The sequence below is a fragment of the Spermophilus citellus genome (genome assembly GCF_964194105.1).
Source record: "Spermophilus citellus genome assembly, chromosome: 13".
Taxonomy (NCBI): domain Eukaryota; kingdom Metazoa; phylum Chordata; class Mammalia; order Rodentia; family Sciuridae; genus Spermophilus; species Spermophilus citellus.
The window spans coordinates 80,852,863-80,879,054 of NC_138193.1; the positions used below are offsets into that span (position 1 = coordinate 80,852,863).

General features: G+C 34.8%; 1 protein-coding gene across 1 annotated transcript in view; it reads left to right on the top strand.

The window, feature by feature from the left end:
• Positions 1-25,855, top strand: part of LRPPRC (leucine rich pentatricopeptide repeat containing) — a 108,005-nt gene extending 82,150 nt beyond the window's left edge. The window contains exons 28-38 of the mRNA XM_081264072.1: positions 2,982-3,124; positions 3,210-3,321; positions 6,268-6,394; positions 11,685-11,773; positions 15,781-15,982; positions 17,889-18,028; positions 18,149-18,264; positions 20,706-20,780; positions 23,142-23,226; positions 24,813-24,955; positions 25,697-25,855. Of these exons, the coding sequence (XP_081120198.1) occupies positions 2,982-3,124; positions 3,210-3,321; positions 6,268-6,394; positions 11,685-11,773; positions 15,781-15,982; positions 17,889-18,028; positions 18,149-18,264; positions 20,706-20,780; positions 23,142-23,226; positions 24,813-24,955; positions 25,697-25,753 (1,289 nt within the window). The 3' untranslated portion in view covers positions 25,754-25,855. The remainder of the gene's footprint in view (positions 1-2,981; positions 3,125-3,209; positions 3,322-6,267; positions 6,395-11,684; positions 11,774-15,780; positions 15,983-17,888; positions 18,029-18,148; positions 18,265-20,705; positions 20,781-23,141; positions 23,227-24,812; positions 24,956-25,696) is intronic.
• The last annotated feature ends 337 nt before the right edge of the window (positions 25,856-26,192 follow it).

A 26,192-nucleotide genomic window follows, 5' to 3' on the forward strand; every position in this document is an offset into this window, starting at 1 on the left:
CATGGTATGGAATAATATATAAAATATATTATTATACTTGAAAAATTAATATTTTCCTGAAAAAATAATTTGTTTGACCTACAAAAATTTTTTATAAGCTGTTCTTTTTCATGTTATGATTTTAGCCTCTGAAAGGGGTTGTGTCAATTACTTGAAGTATTTGTTTTTCTTTTTCTTTTCTGATATTGAAGATCAAATCCAGGGCCTCATGCATGCTAGGCAAGCACTGTCCACTGAGCTTCTTTCCCTGTCCTTCGGACTTGGGAGTATTTGTTGAAAAGCAACTTTCCTTTATTTTAAAATAGTGCCTTTTGTACCTTTTTTTTTTTTTTTTTTTTTGCAGGGGGTGCTGGGGATTGAACCCAGGGCCTTATGCATGTGAGGCAAGCACTCTACCAACTAAGCTTTATCCCCAGCCATGTACTATTTTAAATAGTGCCTTTTGTACTATTTTTGTATACACACTCAATTTTGTTGTGAACTACTACCTGTTACAGAAACATGCACAAAACAAAGATAGAGCTCAGTCATTTACACAGCTAACAACTCACGAAACTATGTCAGTCTTTAACATTTTCTTATGATCTTAGTTCTCTAATTTATTCTTTGCATATACAAAATAAAGATGAGTTTATTCTTTGTATACATAAAGTACTCCATTCAAAAATACAGCTGCCTTAACACTTTGCTTTAAGAATTCTTTAAATCTGCTGGGTGCAGTGGTGCATAACTGTAATTCCACTGTTTCTGGAGGCTAAGGCAAGAAGATTGCAAGTTCAAAGCCAGCCTCAGCAATTGTGAGGTGCTAAGCAACTCAGTGAGACCCTATCTCTAAATAAAATACAAAATGGGGCTTGGTTGAGTTTCCTGAGTTCAATCCCTGGTGCCACATTCCCCCACCACCCCCCAAAATGTCTTTAAATCTATTTTTTGAAAATGTATGACCTCAGCATTTATTCTACCTCAGAGTTATTTTTATGTTATTTCTTCAAATATGTATAGCCATTGACATTTATTTTCACACTGGGCAGTCTTTTTCCCCCTCTATTATTACACTAGTAAAATAAATGTGTTCATAAGTATTAAAGATTGAAACAATATAATAATATATTAGCTAACAGTGAAAATGCCATTGTGTTCACTTGCAGCTCCAAACTCCCTGCCTCAGAGGTAACTTTTGTCAATTGTCCATCCTTCCAGTTCCCTCTCTCTACATTTAATTTATATTCATATATTTATTTACATATGCATCTATTATGTTAATTATTTTACATTGAGATTGTTTTGCACTTTACATTTTTTATATCCAACATTGACTTCTTTTACTTAATAATATGAAATAAATTCATAAGAATGGACAAATACTTGCTTATTCTTCTATTAATTACTAACTTATGTACAGATGTCCTTAAAACAACCAAAGTTGACAAGTGATTTTTTTTTAATGAATTCATGGATTTTTAAAATATATACATCTGTGTTTTCTTATTACCTCCCTCTCGCCTCACATGTACTGGGGAATGATCCCAGGGGCACTCAACCCTAAGTTGCCCAGACTAGCCTTAAACTTGTGATCTTCCTGTCTTAACCTCCAGAGTTACTAGAATTAAAGTGTGCTCCATCACACCCAGTATAGTCATTATTCTTTTTAGTCTTCAAATTATGTCATTTTTGGACAGTGGGAACCCCTTCCACTGGTTCCTATGTTGTCTGATGCATACCGTATTAGTCTTTGATAGTTCTTCCACTGTCCAGGCTTTTGTTTCATAATTCCCATCTCCAGACCTGGAATCTTTATTTTATGGGGAATGATACTTAGAAAAATGTAGTTTGCAGTTTACGTATGACCCAGGGAAATTTTCCTACTCATATTTTTACCTTTTTCTTTATTGCTGATTTCTGATTTCTAATGGAATCTAAGTATATTTTGCTTTTTCTCAGAATTTTTTATTTCTAGGAGTCATTAGTTATTAAAAAGCTTAGGGTTTTTCTGTTTTTTATCCCGAGGGTGGGGCGGTCCTAGGAAATTTTTATTTGTTTTGGTATTTTTTAATAATTCCTCTAATAGACTATGGATCACATATATTCATGTTTTCTGAAGTGTTTGTGTTCCAGAGCAAACCCCTTCATCAAGCTGGTTCCTGTCAGAAAAGCTTTTTAAAAAGACATCTAAAACAGTGTATCTCTTTTGATTTTGCTGGTTGTGAAAACTGGGTCACCAACTAAGAGGAACCATGTTTTTCAGTGTGAAAGAATTTGTGTATGTCCTTTCCAACAGACTTCTTGTCTAGTCTTGGGGCTGGGGTTGTGGCTCAGTGGTAGAGCACTCGCCTAGCACGTGTGAGGCCCTGGGTTCGATCCTCAGCACCACATAAAAATAAATAAATAAAATAAAATTATAAAATAAGAAAAAATCTAGTCTTGATTGCATTACCTATTGAGATAAGATATCTAAGAAAACATATCACACACTATCAGATTCTTCATGGCAACAGAAGAGGAGACAGTTTGTCTCAGCTAATTAAAAAGGTTTATAGATTTGTCATTTGTAAAGCAAAGTCATTCATTTGAATGCTTTCAGTCATTTCAGATCCACAATTGTGAACTAGATATTGAACATGTGTTTACCATATTTATAAACACCAAAGGGCATGGTTGAATTATTACTTGTTTCTGATATGGATTTTGGCAATGGTCAATTCCTCAATTACTTTAAAAACAAACTTTTTATCAACATAATTTTCAGTCTTTAATAAAAACAAGGTATCTTTTTATTTTTTAACAGGTAAGATTGTTTTAGTGATTTGTAATTCAAAAGGTTCAGAAATGTTTACAGAAAAAAGTCCTTGCTTTTGGTCCACAATCACTTTTGGTTCATCTCCGTAAAGGCAGTATTTGGAATAAATTCAGAACAAGTTCTGAAGATTTTCATGAATTCTGTTTAAGATCTTTATTATTTTCTGTTTAATCAAATTCTACAGAAGCAAATGGTGACTGGCAAAGAGCTGATGCTGCCTGGAATAAAATGCAAGAAGAAAACGTTATTCCTCGTGAGAAGACATTAAGATTATTAGCAGAAATCCTTAAAAACAGTAACCAGGAAGTTCCATTTGATGTTCCTGAGGTAATTTGCTTTTAGCATCAGCTTTTATACCAAAAAGATAACTGTAGTTACAGTTTTTGTTTTACCGAATAATTTTGTTTTAAAGATGTGGTATGAAGATGATAAACATTCCCTGACTAATTCTTCATCACCCTCACCTGTGGAAACTAATATAGAGAAAGATTTGTTGAACTCCTGCCGATCGAAGAGGAACAGAGGTAAACATAACCACTGCAATCTTGTTTCTACTAACAGCATGACATCTAAGCCCAGTGAGCTAGAGGTAGTCTAGGACAGGGATAGAACTTTTATATATTATTTTTCTCATTTGGACACAATTGGGAGAACTTAAGGTTTGTTGTTGTTTTTGTTTTTGTTTTTTTATGGAGTATTTTTTGTTTTGCTTTTTTTTTTTTTTGCATTGCTGAGGGTCAAATCCTGGGTCTTGCTCAAGGTAAGCAGGAGCTCTGTCACTGAGCCACACCCCAGCCCTAGGAGAATTTAAGTATTGATTGAGTAGTAGGTAATACTCAGGAATTGCTCTTATTTTTATTAGATATGATAATGTTATTATACTTTTTAGGCAGTGTTCTTGAGATTCACATGAAGTATTGAGGGATTTAAAAAAAAAAAAAACAAAGATTTCTGTAATCGTTTTTAAGCCTTAAAGAACAAAGAAAGCAAATCTGGCCAAACATTAATAATTATTAAATGTAGGTAATGCAGTTCATGATTCCGTTCTTTATACTTTTCTATAGGTTTGACTTTTTCTTAATAAAAACTGTTGTCAATGTACATTTTTATCAATGATTATAATCATGTGTCCCTAACATGGACATGTTCTGAGAAATGTGGTCTTGGTTGGTTTCATCCTTGTGCAGACATCATGAGTGTACTCACCCAAACTAAAGGTGTCGTCAGTGTTCCTAGGCTGTGCAGTGTTGTCGACAAAAATGTTGTCATGTGGTACCCGACCACACTTTGAAAATAACATGGTCACAATTTGGGAGGACAAATATGATTTTTACGTGAAAACGAAAACATAACTAGAGCCTTAACTACCATATTAGCATGTGTTGAAGTGATCAAGCAATCTCTGAAGGTTAAAGTCCTTTTACTTGTTATTTCCCCCCTTTTTCTATTAGTAAACTTTCCTGAAGACATCTCTATTCATTTAGACTTCTTTATATCCTTTCCAATTTATATATTATTCTTATTTTTGTTAATTTCTTCCCATGGAATGTTTTAATTTCGTCAATTTTGGGGTGGAATTCAAGTATGTTTTGTGATACTCTATTAAGAAAATAAATATAGCAGATTTGGGGTTTGTTTGTTTCATTTTAGTATTGACAGCTTGGGACTGTATTCAGTAGAAAACACTCAATTTAGAAATTCATAGCCCTACTTAGTTTCCTTAACTAGAAATTTAGTGACACTGGCATAAACTTTCTGAAGTAAGAATAAACTAATCATCTAGAGAATATCTGTTATCCAAAGTAAACCATTTTTATTCCTTGAATTTTTTTCCTTTGCTTCTTACTCAGTCTATGCATTCTTGACTGTTTTACCATGTGTCTATTAAAGCTAAATATAAAATTGTCAGTCAGTACTATGTAAATATTCTGGTGAAATTTTGATCTGACTTAAATGAGAGTCTGAAACATTCATATATAGCCTTTAAAAAAATGTTTTTAAGTGAATACATAAAACTAGTTAACATAATGCAGTTATTCATCAACTAATTTTATTCTATTAATTCAGAGGTTCTAAATACTTTTTTTAAAGTATCAGGGTTTGAATGCTTATTAGCAAGATATAAATGCTTTGAAAGTGGAATATTCATATTAGTATTTTTCTGAAAGTTCTTAAGGGTATATTGTGATTGTCATACCAGTAGCAAAGTTGTGATAATGGTAGAATTCCTTTTTGCTTATCTGTGCGTTTTAGCTTTCTACTTTTGCCAGTGCCCTAGCACATACAAGTATAAAGCAGTTGGTAATTGAATGGCAACAAGGGTTATTCTTTGGAAGGCTTGCTTAAAATTTTATTAACTTGTACCACAGTTACTTTCACTCACCCAAATTGTTCTCCTTAGTTAAGATGCACATAGAAATATTGTCATCCCTGGTTTCCCTTTTTTTCCTTCCAGTTTAACATGAAGAGAGAAGTAAGTTTTTGACACAGCCACTTCAGTTTAATTAAGGAAATAATGCACATGCTCCCGGCTTGTACATAAAAGCATTATAGTTTTTGCCTGTTTAGAAACCTCGGATAGCATAGAATGTTCTTCTGAGCATTAGCATCTTATCCATTCCTCGATTCCATGTTCTCTGTGTCTTTATGTTGAGCCTTATGTGCATAGAAGGCCGTACCTGATAGTTGAGTTATGCTCTCCCTCTATTGTGATGTGTTTATATACACAAGGGAATGGATTGTAGTTTCAGTTGGCTGTTTATAGCCAGGCAATTTTATTTCAGAAAAGTAAGTGACTGAAAAGTGTAGTTACTTCTCTTTTGGTAACATCTTTTCATTCACTGACAGTTATTGTGAACAAGTGAAATAAAACTGTTAATCAGTCAAACAAATGTTGCCTAGTTTACTCGTTAGATATCTGTATATTTGAAAATTGTATGTTTTTGTATAAGTCCTGTCGTAGCCAAATAATTTGATCTCCTAATTTTAGAATTATAGGCTATATTCACTTTAATGCTATTGTGCTGAAATGTTAACCATTGTAACCACCCACTTATAGATTAAAGATTGCTTTAAAATGAATCTTTTGCTCCCCTCAATCTAAATTATACCTCTGGTTTATTTGGACTTTAACACACATTTTGCAGTTTATTTTGAAACTCGTATCATCTTTTGGCAAATTCAGGAGAGCTATTTCTCATTTTTATTGGCAAGAACATAATTTATTGACTGAAGAAAGCTAGTATGAAAAAATAGTTTTAAAAGAAAACCAATATGTGTTTCCAAAACTGAAATTTGGCTTTAAAAGATTTGAAGAATGATGATATCTGCTTGTGCCATCAGCATGTATCTCTATAGAATTATAATGGTAGATAAGTATTTAAAAAGAAATATATGGGCTTAGGACTTTGGTTTTCCCCTTCCTTTTTGCCAATTCAGAATAATGTCATCTTATTTTTTTTCTCTCATAGATGCATATAATATCTTCCTGAAAGCACAAAGGCAAAACATTGTATTTAGCAGTGAAATTTACAACAAACTAATACAATTACTGTTGTCAAAGGATAGTTTTCCACAGGCAATGCAAGTTAAAGATTTGTAAGTATCACTCTGTTAAACCTTTTGCTTTAAAAAATATTGGCTACAATTAAGATTGTTTTTACATGGTTTAGTAGCAATTGCTTATTTAGCCTTAGTTACCCATAAAGATCGTAAGAAATGCTAACTCCATTGTATGTTTTCTTATCCCATAAAAAATGTTACCATTATTACCCACACATAGTACATTTTATTTTCTTCGTATGCCCACAGCTCATTTTAGACATCCATGTACATAAAAGTAAATTTTTTTCTTGTTCAGCAACTAATTCCATAGATTTTTTTTTTTTTTTTTCTGTAATAAGAGCAGCCTGTTGTAATGAAGATACAAAGGGCTTGAAAGATGAGGGTTTGAATGTTACTTGAAAGCACCTTGATTTGGGGGAAACTTTGAGCCATCTCTGAGCCTTGGTTTTTCTTCCAAACAATAAGTTTTACATTAAATAACTTAGAGAAACTGAAGAAAAATATAGGTTCTCAAAACATTTTTCTATACCATTACCAGTAATGGGTTTTTTGGTTTGGTTTTGGATTTTTGAAAGAAAAATCTCTTTGGTGCTAGCAGTGGTTTTGTCTCTTGGGCTAATCCCCTAGATGAAAATACTCTGCTAATCAAAATAAGAAGAAAGGTTTCTTACTGGTGTATCTGGTAACTAATTGATGTTATCTTATCCCCAAGTTACTATCTTGAAAACTTTGATTAATAAATAAAAAAACAGTCTAGAAGGGAGGAATTGAAAATCACCTGCCTTGAAACATAAGCATGTTGATGGGTCAGTAGTTTATTTTCAATGGAAAAGAGAACTTTTCCCTAATATACCATTTAGAGATTCTGAAGTAAACTCTCAACCAATTTTTACCTACAAAATTTTTTAAGTCATAGCACTTTTGGAATATAGAATTCTGAATAGAAAATTGATGCTTGCCATTCTTTCGAGTCACTAGGAAACCTAGTGTTAATTTCAGTGTTGTTAAAGTTATGCTTGGTAGGTCTATTCCTAGGGTTTGTGTTTTGGTACATTTCGAAAAATGTATCCTGTCATCTATAACCACTGAAAGCAAGGGGTTGGGAGGACTATCTTTTAAAGTTACTTTTCTCAAAAAATTACTATAAAACTATCCCATAATCAAAGGTGTTCTGAAACAGTGGTGATTTGGAAAGATAGAAAAAAGAAAGGAGCTTTTTGTGTTGAGAATTAGGTATTAAAGTGAGGAGATAAAACAAAACCGTTTAGTGCTGAGAATGGTCCTAAAAATACAACTAAAAAAATTTTTTTTTCGTTCTTTTTGGGTTTGTTCTGGAACAGTGGCCCTTACTCTGGCAGCATAAAAAGATTCCCCACATCCCACCACAAAGGTGGGCAACAGCTAGGGTGTCAAGGCACAGGAATGTGCATTTTACTAAGCTCCCTGGGTGATTCAGGAATCATGTGTCTCTAACATTTTGGTTACACACCCTTAATAGTTGTAGTAACATATCACATGTAAGTATATTACAGAATATACTTAAAACATATTCATAAGATGAGATTGGAAAACAGAGATTTAAACGTATTCTTGCCTCTTAGGGGGGGTGCTCATTCAGGATCCTAGAATATTTTCCAGACTGCAATTGCAATCAGTTAGTGGCTCATGAAATCTAGTGGGACAGAATCAGCATTTTTCTTTTTTAAATGAAATAGACTGGAAAATATCAAAGCATTTCATTTAGTGAAGATAGCATTTTGTGAAATGTTGATTTCAGTTTTATGGGCATGTATATAGCTATATTGCATGTATATAGCATGCTGTATAGCAGTGTACTGTGATGTAGTATAAAACATCATTTCTTTCTATAGTCCTACTATGAATCTTTACATAATAAGTTTGAAAGACACTGACTTTTATAAGATAGTTATAAGTATAACCCTATATTCACAATCTGTAAAATACAGGCTTATCTTCTTTCCTTCTCTTTCTTTCTAGGTTTTCATAAAGATATTAGAATGTAATTGACATATAAAAAGATGTATATGTTTAATGTATATACCTGAGTGTGTTTGGGAATAAGTATATTCTCATAAAACCTCATCACCATCAAGGCCATAAGTATATTCATCTCCTCCCTTCTTTGTTGTTATTGTTATTGGGGGGGGGGTTGTGTATAAGAATACTGATGATCTACCCTGTTAACAATTTAAAGTTTATCATACAGTATTGTTAGCTGTAGGCAATGTGTGTAGAGTTCCAGAACTTACCTCATCCTCTCTCCATTTCCCCTCCTTCCAGCCCCTACCAACTGCCATTCTATTCTTTGCTCTTGAGTTTGACTATTTAGATTCCACATAGAAGTGAGACTTTCTGTACAATTGAAAACACTTTTATTTTAGCTGTCTTCACGCCACCATTATTTATAGCTTCCTTCTCCATGTAGCTCTGAGTCCAAGATCTAAAGCTTCAGATCAACTTGGACCTTAAACCAATAAAGTGTTATATTGATGTTGAATTATAACTTCATTTAAATACATTTGGAACTTTTGAAAATAACCTTGAACTGGGGATTCAGAAGCAAAAGTTCAAGTTCCAGCTAATTATGTTACTAGAGTCTGTCATATAACATCTCTGGAGTCATGTCCTAGTTCATTGCCAATGCTAGACTAGGACCATCTCTTTCCCTTCCAGCTCAGTATCAATAGTCAGAGTAAAAAGGAATTGTTTTTTTTATAGGCAACTATATTGTAATATTGGCAACAATATGAGCTACTGTAGCAAGGGGCAGTGCCCCCTAGTATTATTCTGCCAGTCTTGCTCTCAATCCCTGAACAGCAATCCATGATAATTATCTACATAATGCTACTTGTTCAATCTCAAGAGCAATAGTTTTCCTGCCATCTTTGTTTTGATAATTCCTTCGCTGACTCTTAATGTGTTACAGATGCACTTGACTTCTAATGAGATTTCTTCAGTTTTAGTGGCAAGGTCATTTAACCTTCCCAACAAGTAATGGAACATCTCAAAAGTAACAGTAATAGCTGCCTTGAAAATTTTTTTTAAAACCAGCTTTCTTCTATTTAGTTTCTCATGTTTCAAAAATTTTATGAGAGTGAATTGTTTCAAGGAAGGAAGGAAAATTGCTTATTCAGAGAGCAGTAAGGGATATAAATTATTTTAAATCTCTGATAATACTAAATGGTAATCTTAGGGAATTTGAGAATCATGTAACAACAGCCCTGCTTTATCTTTTGAGGATTGCTCTTAATTTTCTCTTGTCCCTGCTAGCTTCCTATTTCATTCTTTCTGGAAATAATGCTATTCTATCACTGATGATTTTTACTGGATTAGCCAGTTTTCGTTATCCAGAGTAATATAAATTACAATCACTGAGTAATGTCCTATATATAAGCACAATCCATTTTCATTGCTTTGAAATATCTAATGTGAAATACTTTCTGTGATAGATTAATTTTTGCAGTTGATTATAACTTTAAAGATTGATAAAGGGCTTCCCTCTACAATTTCTCCCTCTTTATTGTGGTAGTTCTTAAAAAAAAAAAAAAGTCTGTGATTCTGTGCAGTCCAGTTCAGTAGCCACTAGCCATATAGAGTCGTGTTTAAATTTAAGTTAAAGTTAATTAGGTTTTATTATTTCTGTTCCTCTGTCATAGTGTCCTGTACAGCCACATGTGAGTGGCGTACTGTATTGTGTAGCACAGATAAGGAATATTTCCCATCATCACAGAAAATTTGGTTTCTAGGGGAAAAAATCAGAATTATGATCAAATTTCTTTTATTGTATGGAAGAGTGCAGTGCAGAGATCTCTATCAGTAACTTTTTGTAGTTTTTCTCCTTTTACCAGTTTGCAACATATTTTGGTTAAAATTGGTCAGTTCCTCTCATGGGAATTTTTCTTTCTAATCCTTAGCTCTACTTTCATATTTATAATGAAAAGGCAGCTTCCCAAGATAGGAAGAGATTATTAAAAAAAGAATGTTACATGTTTTGAGGTTTTCACACCCTCAAAGTGTATTTCACATCCATCAGTTAAAAGAAGTTTTGTTACCTCATGGTTTTAGAACCTTAGGGAATATTCTTAAGGAAATATGGTATAATATATGTAATAATATTGGCATAAGGAGTGAGCTAATTTTTATTTAATCATGCCACAGATTGAGGAAGTAAATCCTTTATTTCACATAATTTATAGTCTCATGCATGAGTTGTCGATTTAGGAGCTTTGACAGATGGGACAAAGGGAAAAAGTCAAACTGAGCAATGGGTGCTTTGGCGGGATTTAAGAGGATTGGTTGGGGGATAAGAAAATCCTGCATCCAGGGACCACAGGGGTGAACCTCAGAGGCTACAGGGGACTGAGGGGATGGGTGTATTTTGGTGTTTGGGGAGGATTTTATTAAGATTGGTGAGAATAATTTAGCAGTGACCCCGCTTTCCTCACAATCTGCTCAGCTCGAGGCTTCTGTGCAGGGCTGGGAGCGAGGTCACCACTGAGCTTGGTAAGGCAAATGGCAGCAATTGCTTTTGCCCCCTTGACCTGTGGTGATTTCCTAATTCTGTGATGAACCCCAGGCATTAAAGACACCCAGAGATAGATGTCATTTTTGTTTTTTGGGGGGTTTGTCTTTTTGTTTTTTTAATCCTGTATGCTTCATTGAGTTTTTAACTCTTGAGTTTTAAAAAGTTAGGGTTCTGCTTGAAGTCTAAAACTGGGTTGTTGTGTGAAAATTTTAATTTAAATTTAAACGGTTTTGGTTCTGCAGTATGTTTAAAAGCTTTAAGAACTCTATGTATCTAGATGACAGAAATTTGAAAATTAATCAACCAAATGATATGGTGTTGGTTAGTAATATGCTGTAGTTTATGTTTAAAATATACAGTGCTGAAAATAAATGTTCATTTTTGTTGCAGGAAGAATAGTTTTACATTTTATAATTATGGTGAATGTAGGAAAAAGTATCCAGCTTAGAATACAGCGGAACAATGCAGGGCATGCAGTTATTTTAGTCATCTAATATGTCAGCATTCAAGAATCTGAACCGATTGTTTAAAAAAAATCTTGTACTTTGTTTCTTTTGTTGCTCATTTCCAACTTTGTCATCTGTCAGAATGCAAAAAAAAATTATCCTTCTATAACCATTGACAGGATAACACAAAAGCTGTCTCCAGGTCGATATTTTGCAGCAATATTTTTAACATACGAACAGTAGTTTTTATAATTTCACCTTGGTGCTCAACCATTTATTATCGTATCAGAAGCATGTCAGTAATTCCTTTCTAAATGTCTGCTTCTTTTAGCGCTGAGACCCACATCAAGGGCTTCGCACTGAACGATGCTGCCAACAGCCTCCTCATCATAACGCAAGTTAGGCGGGATTATTTGAAAGGTATGTCACAATGCTTGACCTTTACGTCACATTAATGCCTCTGCAGATTTTTCTTGTAACGCCCTTCGAATACTTGGATAAAGGAGTCCATTTAGCAAATTACCTGCTTATCAAGAGCCTTTTGTGGTAGCTGAGAGACGTAAATTACTGTACATGCATTTATAATACAGCTTGAATATGAATGTACTTGTCATTTGACCACTTAGTCCAGTTTCCATTCCATTTAACACAAGATGGGTTTTCTTAAGATGAATCACAGCTCTTCAGACATGCAAAATTTGTGTTCCAGAACGAGAGAAAGTACAGGCTTTCAAGTGCGTTAAAATTCACAGCACAAGTCATTTTGCTTTGGAAATTAACATACTTTCGGGTGTCTGAAACAATTCCCAGCAGTTGTTTCTTGCGTATTGTGTTGGTTGTGTGTGAGATAGCAAATGAGTTAAATTGAGTGTTAAATTTGTGGGATTGTGCACTAAATGATTATAATATTGATTTTTAAAACTTAATCTAACACTTTTTTAATAGTTCATAATATCAACAGCAATAAAATATGGTATTTGTTTGAAGTTTAGAATTTATAAATGAATATTAAAAGGGTAACACGAGAGACGTGGAGATGATTTTGGGGAGGGTTGGCTTGGGGGCTGGTGGTTTGGTAGATGGTTTGCATTGAGCTGGATTTGGATGTGGAGGGCTTATGAATGAGCTTCCAAGTGGGACAGTGATGACTCTCTTAAATTTAGGTAAGTAGCTTTTCACATTAAGTTTCACATTTGAATTTTAATCAATACAGTAATATTACAATTTTACTAATAGAACAAAACTCATAGGAGATCTTTTAAGATTGGGGTAAAAAGTTCTTATTAAATGTTACAGGTTTCTTCCCTAGTCTGTAATAGCAGTGTTCTTCCTGGCTTGCATGTTTATAAAATATTTTGCATCTCTGAAAGTTGGCATTGCTTGTAATACACAAACATGCTGGTCTTTAGCCATTTCCCTAGTTGATGAGCACTGAATATGTAAGTGGTGATTTCTCCCTTTGCAAAATTTCCACCCTAGCATTCCACAGGCAGGGCCCCCATCAACATAGTCTTTTTGGACAGCCTTAAATTGTAATTGAGTAGAGTAGGGCTTATTGTTAAAATTTTGGATTAACAACTTAAATACATTGAAAAATGAAAATTGTTCCCCATATAAATAAGCTCATTGTTGTAAATAGCTACTTTTCTATAAGAATGAAGGATAAAACTTTTTTTGTGTGTTTGTATTACAGTACTAAGGATTAAACACAGGGCCTCACACGTAATATTGTAGGCAAGTGCTCTATAACTGAGCTGCATCCCAAACCTTAAACAAACCACCTATTAATTTTAATTTCAGAGATTCATTTGGGGGTTGAATCTGACCCAAGTTTAACTTGACTGCTATCCTTTTGTTGTTGTTGTTGTTTTAAATATTTATTTTTTAGTTGTAGTTGGAAACAATACCTTTATTTCACTTATTTATTCTTATGTGGTGTTGAGGATCGAACCCAGGGTCTCGCACATGCAAGGCAAGCACTCTACCACTGAGCCACAACCACAGCCCCTAACTTGACTGCTATCCTTTATTAATATGTTAGGTGCCCCATGAAAACTATAGAAAGTGCATGGTATAATTTCTCATCTATTCTTCCCAGCTGTTCAACTCAAATGGAGGATATCTGAGAAGAGAACATCCTCCACCCAATGCAACCCCCACTCCCAGCCCTGACTCCCAACCTGACCATACACTAACCACTTGTTGGAGTAAAATGATCATTGGCAAGGATGGGGAATCATGTTGGCCTTGTTTCTATCTCTACATTTTGCTCCATTATCAGTGAGAGCCCCCAAGTTTTAAAGACCCCTTCTGTTCTTCTGCCTTTCTCTCTTTCAGGTTTTTTTTAAATAAACCCAATCTAAGGCAGTAATAAAAAAAATAATAATAATAAAGACAAATCCTACTATAATTTTATAAGCTAATAATGCTTGTAGAATATTAAAAACTGATATCATGGCATCTTTACAATTTATTGAGTATTACTAGTGAGTGAGTAAATGATGGAATTGAATAATAGTGAGAAAAGTCTTGGGGGTAGGAATGTGGGTGGATATCATTTTTGGTGTCTTTTTTAAGTCATTTGCTCTACAGTTCTATGTGAGAATGAGATTTAGGTCATGAGGTCTCATGCTCCCTTTGAATAAACACAGAATGATCTATTCTGCTCACCTCTCTACTCATGTATCCATAGGTGCAGCATCTGGGGTGGTTAGACTCAAGTTGGTATCAAGTGATATCACTTTGACCTTGGGAAAGTGTTTCAATTTTCTGCTTCAGCAGCTCATATGTAAAGTTGGTACTTGCCTCATAAGGGTAGTTGTGAGTGTAGTTTCTTTCTTAGTATTGTGCCTAGTATGCAGTAAATGCTCAGCTATCATAATAAATGCTCAATAATTTTGAGTTACCACAGTCACTATCATTAATCTTATTTTTGTTTTTATTTTGATCCACTGGTGTTAAGAACCTCCCTAACTTACAATATACTTAGGTACTAAGAATACTTGGGCTGGAAATGTCACTCAGTGGTAAGAGTGCTTGCCTAGAATGCATGAGGTCCTGGGTTCAATCTCCAGTACTGAAGGGAAAAAAAGAGGGGCTGAGGATGTATCTCAGTGGTAGAGCGCTTGCCTTGCACATGCAAGGTCCCGGGTTCAGTCCCTGGTTTGATCCTCAGCCACCACGTAAAAATAAATAAATAAAATAAAGTGATTGTGTACAACTACAAGAAATAAATAAATATTTTGTTTTTTAAAAAAAGAATACTTGAACTTGATTATCTGTAGACCACCAGTTAACAAGGTAACATTAAGCTTATTTTCTGTAATTTATATTTTTAATAATATAAAAACATTTTTGTTTCCTATATTGCATATGATTTTTAAATTACCTATTTTCCCCTTTCCCTATTTCAGAGTCACTGATTAAAATTATTTCTAAATTTGGTATCATAGTATATTCAGTAATAAATACTAAACTCATCATGTCTTTTACTGTATTTTTTTAATAGACTGTTTAATTATTACCCTTTCCCATTCCTCTGTGAAAGATAAGCTGTTCTTATTCAGAGAGCTGCTTTGAGAGCTTGGTTTTGTCTAGGTTGCATTGCTGTAATTGCTATAAAGCCATGAAGTTTTCTTTGGTAGGGTGGTTGTTATGCTGCTATTACATCTCCTTTCAGTTATCACTTTATTTAATACCTGAACTTCACAACACTTGCACATGAGTCAGTAAACTAGAAGGATTTTTCATATTTATTCATCATCAAGTACTTGTAATTGTGATTCTCTGCATTAAAAAAAAAAAAAAACCCATTGGTTGTAGCCACAAGACTTGAATGAGCTTTGTTTTATTTGAAAACTGAATGTAAGAAAATATCCACAGGTGTCTAATCATATAAAAGAAATCTGTTAATGTGAAAGTTTGACTGTTCCTATGAGGTTGATCTTGTTTGAAACAGAAAAACTCATTTTCAAGGAAGCATCTTTGGGATATTAAATGTTTTTGATAATAATGTAATCTTTGAGTTAATAAAATCTGAAAATATATGAATTTAGGTAGAAGTTACATATTTTTGGAAACTCTTTAATTTTTAAAATTTTTCCTTATTTGTACTTTTCTAAACTTGTCAATTTCCTTGGAATGAGATGCAAAATTTTATCCCTGAATGGATAAAATTCACATTGTCAATAACAATTGTGTTCTGTGACATAAAGAAGAAATTTCTCTGGTCTCTAATACTTTACGGATAGTCAAATTAGTTTTTTTTTTTATTTAAGATTTCTCATGAAGTATTAATACTTTCTGTAATCTAGAATAAATTATTCATAGCTTTTTGTATATAGCCATTTGGTGCTCATATTTTCAAAGTACATTTAAGTCAATATGGATCATATAAGAAAATTGCATCCTCTGCCCTTATATTTTAGCTGCTCTAACAACTCTGAAAACAGCCTTGGATTTGAAGCAGATTCCTTCTAGATTGTCAGTGACCCGCCTTATCCAGGCATTTGCCTTGAAGGGTGACATACAAAGCATAGAAGCAATTCAGAAGATGGTAAATGGACTTGACTCAATTGGACTCTCCAACATGGTTTTCATCAATAACATTGCTCTGGCACAAATAAAGAAGTAAGTACTTTCAAACTTTCTTGAATTATCTCTACTGCCTTTAAGAACTTTTTTGGACCTTTGGAAACCATGTTGGAAATTTCAGTGCTGATTATTGTTGCTGATTATTTCCTATTATAAATAATCATATGTTGAAAAAAGTATTTTATCTTTAAATTAAAACTAAGAATAAACAACAGTTATCAGATTCATAAAATTTACTCTACAGCTGCTAACTTTTCTAATTTTATATAGATGTTCATGCCAGGCCTCTTGTTGTCAAAACACTTCTTTACACAAGTGAAAATGACTTCATTCATTTGTCAACAATGCTTGAGAGTGATACTCTGCTAGCATATTGTGAAACAAGACCCAGCAAGCTTGTTAGAAATATATATTTCTAGAGCTGGAGGTGCACCTCAGGGGTGGACTAGGCGCTTAGTGTGCACAAGGCCTTGTGTTCCATCTCCAACACTAAAAAGAGAAAAAAAAAATCATTTCCATACTCTTCACCCATCCACCCCTTCAAGACACACACCCACAAGAAGGGGAAGTACTTAGATATGATTCTCTTACCACCATCTCGAGAGTCCTTGATGAGAATTACCACTATAGAATTATGTAAGGACTTTTTTAAAATTGACCTAACTAGCAAAGTACTCTGTTCAAATTAAAGATTCATAGGGATAATTATGGAATTGACATTCTTACTGCCTTTTGGGGGAAATGTTCTTTAGTAGTTAACCTTATGTACATTTCATAACATGTGATGTTAAAATATATGTTTTTGCTGGAGTTTTTCCTTCCCCATTTCTTTGAGCAAAAACAGTTGTATTTTATTAGAAGATCAAGGAAATTATTCAAGGAACAGTTGGATGAATTTTTTAAAGTTACCATATAAACAGTTTTATAAAATACAGAGATTATATTTTTAGACACTATTAACTGGAACCTATGAGACAAATATATTGTAACAGGATATTTGTTTTTAGTCAGTGAGGTGTTTTTTTGTTTGTGGTGCTGGGTCCTTGTGCACACAAGGCAAGCACCCTACCAACTGAGCTATACCCCAACCCAAGTTATATATATATATTTTTAATTTTTGTAGTTGTAGGTGAACAGAATGTCTTTATTTGTTTATTTTTATATGGTGCTTAGGATCAAACCCAGTGCCTCACACATGCAAGGCAAATGCTCTGCCACTGAGCTACAACCCCAGCCCCCAAGTTCTATTTTTTAAAGTATTAATTTCGACATAAGATTGATTATTTGAAGTGCCTTATCATAACATTATCAAATGTAGACCACCTTAACCACAAAAATAGTGTATATTTTCTCATAATTTGCTTAATAAGACCATATAGTTAATTTTTTTCTAAGAATTTTAGTATTTTCCAAATGTATAGTGCCCAATAATAGGAAATTTATAGATATGAAAATATACCTTTTGAAGACATGGTCAGCATCTTTAAAAATCTTGAGATGCCATATATTATTGTCTTTACCTCATATAGTAGTGACCAGTTGTGGGTTATAAAGTGAAAATTAGAGCAGTTAAACTTAAATTTTCATTATACAGCCAAAGAGCTATAAAATCAAATATTTAAGAAAGTTATCCTAATTAATTCTTCTATAGTTGTTTGATCTTGTCTCTAGAGCAGAATTTTAAAATAAGCAACAATTTTTTAACTACTGTGAAGTAACTACTACAGCATGAACCTCTCGGTGATTGCCTTTGGTATCAAATCATGATTGGATTTAACTTGCATGTGGTTTATGAAATCTGTTTAATTGTAAATGTATTTCCTTCTGTTTCCTAAAGTGTTTGCATGAGCTGATCTAAAAGTAAGTTCTTGTGCTGATACTGACTGCAATATTAATACAAAAGCAAATGTTTCTTTTCAATTTGTTTTGCTTCCTTTTACAGCAATAACATAGATGTTGCCATAGAAAACATTGAAAATATGCTTACTTCAGGGAATCAAACCATAGAACCTCAGTACTTTGGCTTGGCATATTTATTCAGAAAGGTAATAGAGGAGCAAATAGAACCAGCAGTTGAAAAGTGTAAGTTGGTTGTTTTTGTGAACAAATACAGAAGCACTTTTTCTCCAGTAAAACTGGACCAAATATCTTTGGATGCGTCATACCCCTGTTTTAACAAGATTTTTCTTACCTGTTTTCCAGTAAGCATCATGGCAGAGAGATTGGCCAATCAGTTTGCAGTTTATAAACCTGTCACCGATCTTTTCCTTCAGCTCATGGGTTCGGGCAAGGTGGATGACGCCAGAGCTCTCCTACAGGTAATGACTCATGGAGCCGGTGAGGCTTGCAGCTTGTGAGAAGTGAACTGAAGTCACTAGATGTGTGTATGGAGGAATACTGGAAACAAACTGTGGTGCTGCTAGAACATTTGAATTCATTGTGAATCAAGGTTGCATGACAAGGAGGTGGATCGTAGGTTGTAGGTTGCTGATTTGAAAACTAGGAATATCCGTATAATTAAAAGAAGGTTTGGGATGGGAAAGATGGGTTTTGCTGAAATTATTTAAAGACAAATGTTTCTGTGCAGATAGGTGATGCAAAACGTCCATTCCTTTGATCTCTCATTTTAATTTCTCTAATGCTCTAAATACTGTGCATCACCATGGCAACACAGTTTGCAAACAAAAAGTAGGAAATGTTTGCTTTTCAAGTACAGCTTCTCAGTTGAATACTCAAACATTCTTAGTGCCTTATTCAAGGTTTAGTAAGAGTTGAATTTGCTTTCTATTCACTTGTGTGTCACAGACACATTAAATGACAAATGCAGGTCTCTGTGGCCCACACTCTCAGTTAAATTAGCAATCTTCAGGGAAGGAGACAACTGCATTCATGCCACTTTAACTGCACTAAATATAAAGCTGCGCCAAGTGCGACAGAACTGTGGGTGATCAGAGCTGCCACTGGCAGTGTACACAAACAGGCACCGCTGGGGAGCCCTTCCCAGCAGGTGGCAGTCAAACAGCCACCGTGATCCCGCCAGCGGCTGTGTTTGTGTAGACTCCCTGTGTCAGATTGAGGCCTGGAACCAATTTCTGATAGTAAATAGTATTATATTCACTTACATTGTTTCCAGCTGCAAGATATCTTAAGTCGGAGATAGAGAAGGTAAAAACTGTACCCATTTGCTTGAAGCTCCAGTTTTGATCTTTAAAGTTCATCTAGCCTGACAGTACAGCCAAGCCATTTTGAAAAGAAATGCCTGCAAAAATTTTTCTCCAGTTTAACAGTTGCATAAAAAAATGAAATTGGTGCTGCTTCTAGGGCTTTTGCTTTTGTTTCTGAACAGAGAGGAATTCTGATTAGCTTGGTTTGGCTCTTTTACTCTCCCCACCCCCCCCACCCCTCGCTCCCCTTTTTTTTGAAAAGGCAATTTATGATAGGTAGGGATTTTATAAAGAATCTTCTCATTATTTTAACATGCTGCAATTAGTGTTTAAAGGTCTATCTTGAAAGGAATATACTCTATGCTTTGTCTTCATGTTTATGTATCTAAACACCTACTTCATAAATATCTAATCAAAGTGATGGTATTCCTTCAACTTAACACATTCTTGTGATTGTATTAGAAAATGGCACTTGGTACCTCCTCTGCCATCTTATTCTGAGCTATAACCTTCATGTCCCTTTACAGAGGACACAGTCGACAGGGCTGGAGACAGCCAGGCTGTGGCCTGCTGCCCTCAGAGTTCCCTTTACCCTCGGCAGCCTCACCTGGCAGGGGCTCCTGAAATGGCTGAGTGTTGATGTGGCAGCAGTGTCTTCATTGACATCCCCTCAATAGACTGAGGTTCCAGATGATAAGCCCTTACCCATCCTTTACCTGCTTGTCAAACAGTAAAAGAGTATTCTTGCTTTAGCGAAGAAGACTTTATTCACAGATGTCGAAAACATTGGTTTATAATGTAAATGTTCCATGTGTCCCCAAAAGTTCTTTTTATACTATTCGTTTTAATATTGACAGTGTTTTAAAGCTTTGGAAGAGCAATGTGCTTTGAGAAACTTAAAAGAATGACATCTATGATGAGTGTAAACTAAAATATTGTCTTGCCATATTTGATTTGACTATAGCATCTAAGATTGGATAGACACTTGATTTATCTGGTCTGTCATATAAACTTTTTTTTTTGAGTTTAACTTTTGTCTCTTTCTCAAGCACTGGCTGTCTATTGCAATGAAAGCCTTTTATAAAATAGAGAGATTGAAATCAGTCCTTTTGTATGCGTAAGTGTAGGTAATTATACTTTAAAGAGAACTTGCTTTGTACATTTTAATTTTTATAAAGAAACGAGCAGTTATCTCCCTGACACCTTATTAAATGTATAATTAACCTTATGATCCCTAGCTCACTTGTGAATGCTTGGCAGTATAATTGGAGAGGAATAGTGTTTCTTTTTTTCCTCTTTCTTTGCAGTCCTAAACCTTGTTCTGTGGTTGTTGAAGCATTAGTTTAATTTTTCCCTTTTCTTTTTAAACAAACTTTATACTTCCAGTGCCAAGGACAGCTTTCGCCAAAGCTTGGCATAACTTGCACTTGTTTTCTTTTTTCTCACCTTAAAAAAAAAAATGGTCGACTATGAGGCCTTCCTTGTGGTAATGATATACTACTGTATTATTGTGAACTTTCTTAATTGGAAATATTCACCTTGATATGCTTGTTTATCAAAAACCTGCACTTACTGAATAATGTTTTAATTTTCAGAGATGTGGAGCAATTGCTGAACAAACCTCAATTTTGTCACTATTCTGTATCAGGAGTTCTCAGAAACCAGGAACGGTACTGTGATTTACTTGTTAACAAATCAGTGATGCTGTAAGACAGTCTTCCTCATGGTTTAACATAAAAGCTTGTTGGTTCAGGATCTTACCTAAAAATATCTTCGAGACTGAAGACTTTCCCTGCCTGTATTTACTAATTCTTTAGGATGTCGATACAGAGTTGGTCCTGACTCCTTAGTTGTGCTGGAAATGAAAAACAAGTTCATGCAGTGAATTCTTTGTTCTTATAGTTGTGCATGGAGAGCTCAAGAAAGGACTGTTAGGAATGGAAGATAAAAATTGTATTGCTTAGGTCTCCTTGGTACATTTAATAATGCAGAAGCACTGCCAAGTGAGGCTGACGTCAGCCGTGCCTGTATCAGGTGGCTCTCCTGACCATTTATCAGGTATAAACTACCAGGTCCATGCACCATTGGCTTTAAAATTCATGTGGTCTCCCAAATTAATGTTCCCTTTGGTAGTTACCTTATTTACACTGTGAAAGGGATGTGTGTAAGTGTTACAGAATCGAAATACTTTTTTGCGGGGGCAGGGAGGGTACCAGGGATTGAACCCAGGGGTGCTTAACACAAACTTCAGCCTCTGAGCCCCTGGGATTAGAGGTGATCACCACCACACCTGGCTCAAAATTTATTTATTTATTTGTTTATGTATGTATGTATGTAGTTGGCCACAATGCCTTTATTTTTATTTATTTTTATGTGGTGCTGAGGATTGAACCCTGGGCCTCACACATGCTAGGCAAACGCTCTACTACTGAGCCACAACTTCAGCCCTCAAAATTTATTTTTTAAAAAAAAAGGGACACAATAGCTTTATTTTAATTTATTTTTATGTGATGCTGAGGATAGAACCTAGTGCCTCACATGTGCTAGGCAAATGCTCTACTACTGAGCCACAACCCCAGCCCCTCAATTATATTTTTAATGTTAAAGGGAAAATAAAAATAAAAGTCTAGTTTTAAAAAGTCTAGTTTTAAAAATTTGCATCTAAAAATGTGTTGAGTACCACGAGCCCCATTCTTAGTTTATTTTGGTATTTGTTGGTGTTTCAAAGCTAGACGAGGAGGTCTAGTTTTCCTTCTTCTTTTTTTTATTATTTATTTATTTATTTTGTAGATGTACATCATGCCTTTATTTTATTTGTTTCATTCTTATGTGGTGCTGAGGATCGAACCCAGTACCTCTCACATGCTAGGCAAGTGCTCTGCCCCTGAGCTACAGCCCCAGACCCTAGTTTTCCTTCTTTTCTACACACTTTCCCCAAGTACACACACTTTTTTAAAACTTCATTTAATTTCACTTTTTAACTCTGGCTCATGTATTTATATACCATAAACAAATTATAGAAAATATTTAGTTATGCCCCTCTTTTCCATTTAAAGAAATTCCTTTCAAACTTTTAAAGTTTGTTATTAAAAAAGTATAAAAATCTGGGCTGAGGGTGTGTCTCAGTAGTAGAGCACATACTTGGCGCACACAAGGCCCTGGGTTTAATCCCCAGCACCACAAAACAGCAATAAGAAAAAGTGTAAGAATCTAAAAAGCACTTGTTAGTCCACATGTGGGACTGGGCCAAATTAAGAAGCCCAGAAGAAATGCAGGTCTAGGTGTGGATTGACTGAAAAAACATGCCAAAAGGAATACTGTATCAGAAAATCTAAATGCCAACCAGTTACACTGTCCGTCTGTTTGAAGTAGAATGGTTAAACCAATTTAAGCTCTGGTAAGGTGGAAACAGGGCATAAACTTATGTAAAGTTCCTCATTGGGACAGTCAGCAGCATTGGAGTGCATCTAGAAGTGCTAGTAGTTGGCTTTTCCTTGGGGTGGGGCAGGTCTGGATTTTCTACAGGAAATAAATAATATCTAGTTGAGGCTACATCCTCCTCCATTGGATCAAATAAAAATTCCAGTGAGACCCCAGTAGTGTTCTCTTCATGTAGCAGTGGAGAAAACTTCAGAAGATTTGACTAAATTCTTCACATTTCATCAAAAATACAGCTGTTATCTCTTCCACACTTGAGATCTTATAACTTTTTGATATAGTTAATAAACAATCTTCAGATGTTAAAAATATTACATTGAGATAGATAATATTATATTTAGATATTTTAGAAAATATAAAAGTGTAAATGGAATTCCATTAACTTTTGAAAAATGATGGTTTGTTTTGGCTGTAAATTATCAAATCAACATCAAATGTTGAGATAGAAGGGGAAATAGTCCATTAAATTGAGTCAGAAGTTTTGTTGTAATTATTGTATAGATTTTCTGATACAGTATTGATATATCAGTGGTCCTACTGATTACACTGTTCTTTTGAATTTGTGATAATGTTACCTGTATTTAATTTCATAGGCACCAGTTCTGACGTCTTTATTAGAATTGATTCCTGAATTAAGTGAAAAGGAGGAAGCATACTCTTCTACCATGAAAAGCTATGGTAATAAAATCTAATCATATAATTTTAATATTTGTAGCATAGTAAATAAGTCTTCAGCTCAAAGGCAGTACTCCTAGAAATCAGGTAATTACTGATGATATAAGTCATTTGCTAGCTCTGGAATTTTTTTTAATATATATATATTTTTAGTTGTAGATGGACACTATACCTTCATTTTTATTTATTTTTATGTGGTGCTGAGGATTGAATCCAGCGCCTCGCACATGATAGGCATGTGCTCTACCACTGAGCCACAACCCAGCCCCTATGTTTTTAAACTGTAAGAATATGAAACTATTCATATAACTTTAACAGAGTATCAGCATGTTCAGAGCAGCCCACATATATTGAGTTAGATCCCAGCTTCCTGGAGAGACCTGGAAATTCACTTGTACTTACATATTAGAAACAGGTCAGTCTCCCCTGATCCTACACCTGGAAAGGGAGCATGAGGAGGTCTAAATTTGAGACCGTCTCTTGCATTGTCTTCTTGCTCCTTCAGTACCCCTCCACCTGCCTACCTGTTCTTTTGAAGTAACAGACCCCTTAGCTAAACAGCAGCCCGAGGTTTACCTGAAGTCCTGGTTGAAATTTCAGTCTTTTAACCAGATTGTTCCCTTGTTGCCAGATAATCATGTGAACGGGAACCAGTCTAAGGTTCCCTCGCTAATGAAGATAAATGTTAGCATTTCTAAATCATGATTACCCTTCCATCTGCCACCTACTGGTTTGTTCATTGGAGACTTGGAATAAAGAAAGAATTGCTTTGTTGACTTTCTTTTTGTCAGGGCAACCGAACCAACAAGCTGAATTAGTAAACTGGGTTCTCTTATTTTTCCATCCTTATGAGGGAACATGCTATGTTTCAAAATAGAGCTATAATCACAAACCTTGAATTTCCAGAAATTAACATGAAATAGTGTCAAATGTATGAAACACTTTTATTTGTTACTACTAAATTAATCTATATATTTTTTTAGTTGTAGATGGATACATCTAAACAGGCAAAGGAAAGGAAAACACTAGTTTTCTTTAAGCAGCTTCCTAGAGAGGAGCTGGAGCTCTGTCAGCAGTAGGGAAAGGACATGGGCCTTTGGAGAGGAAACGGGATTTACACAGGAGGGATTTACATGGAGGAAATTGACTTCATCCAAACTTAGAGGATCTGGTCCAATTGAGTGCTGGGGAGCCGCTTATCCTCATTCTCTTTTGGGAGAGCCATGGATTGATCAAAACACTTTTCACATCCTATTTATAATTGAGAATTTACAATCTGTGGCCATTTTAATTATCTCGGGTCTTTAGAATAGTGTAATAACCAAAGCACCTGATACCATTAATGTTATTCTAAAGGCCTTTAAATAGGTCCACGTTTGTCCTTTTCCTTCTTCACAGTGAGCATTGCTGGCAGAGTAGGGGAAGAGCAGTGAGGAAGCTTGGAGTTGGTGGGAATAGCAGGTGGCAACCTGCTGAAGGTGTTCATTTGATAGAGGGATCCCAGAATCCCCAGTGGCAGAGTGTTCTGGTGCAAAGGGAACACTTTTTACCTATGACTAATAACTTTTTTTTTCCTTTAACTTGGTTAGTCTTGGACAAAGATGTTGCATCAGCTAAAGCACTCTATGAACGTTTGACTGCAAAGAACATAAAGTTGAATGATCTGTTTCTAAAACGTTATGCGGTTTTGCTGAAGCATGCTGGAGAACCTGTCCCTTTCACTGAGCCCCCTGTGAGTATTTCATAATTAAGGGGAGAAAATACCTCTACAGATTTATGTATGCCTCATAAGAATGTGTTAAAAAAAAAAAAAAAAGTTGAATACTTTACATGAGGATTAGTTCTCTGTGAAGAACCCCTGAAGGAGGGCTCCAGGGAATGAGCAATGGCTTTGGCTGGGGTGGGGGTCGGTGCAAAGCCCTCTGGCTCTGAGGTTTAGGTAGAGATCTGCCCAGACCTTCCCTGTGGCCTGGGCTTATCATATGTTCCTGGGCAGTTCTCTCATCATTTGTACTTAAAGTAGAATTTAATGGCTAGTATTTCATTAGCCAGGCCTGTTATTGCCACTGTTATAAGTTTCTTTTAAGTTTTTATTTTTTTATTTAGTAGATTTGGTTTTCTCTATTTCTACATATACAGAATTCCATTTTGTGAGATCATTGAACTGAAAGTCACCACACTATATTTATTTTAAACACTTTAACCCTCCCTGCCCAGGTATAAATAAATACCTGCAGACATAGGCCTGTGCATGCAGAGGCTCCTGGTGCTGACTTTAACTCTGAACTTATCATTTAATAAAAAAGGAAGATGCACCAAAGCTTCAGAGACCAGTTGGCCATAGGCCTGATGGCCATGGGCTGGGCAGTCTTGGCCACCACAAAGGCAGTGCTTGTGACTCTCAAGCTCAGTACCATCAGTTCTTGCTGTTGACTTTGTCAGTAATTCTTCTCCCTTTTTTTCTCCGTAACAGGAAAGCTTTGAATTTTATATAAAGCAGCTAAAGGAATCAAAGGAAACCCCTTCATGAAATGAATAGTTACTGCTTTGTTTTGTGTGTATCTGTGATCCTGTGTCTAAATGTTATTTTTAAGATGTACTTGACAGGAAAAAATAAATAAATGAAAAATTACTTTGTTTATGTATCTTTTATTGTAATGTATGATGGTCAGCACCTTATTGACAATAACTGAGTACACTTTGTTGCTAGTCCTTTTTAATTTTCGGTGTACAATATAAATCTATTTTCTTTTAAGGCTTCTTGGGTATGAAGTCATAATTTTTCAGGGATCTTTTCTCATTTGACTCCAGTTATTCTGCTCTATTAAATTTATTATTTTCATAAAAATATTATTCTTTTATTGAAGTCTTGTTTATTAGTATTTATCTGAAAGATTTGAATAAAATGATGCTCAGTGAGCCTCTTAATGCTTAAAATTCTAGTATATAACAATAGCTTATTTATATGT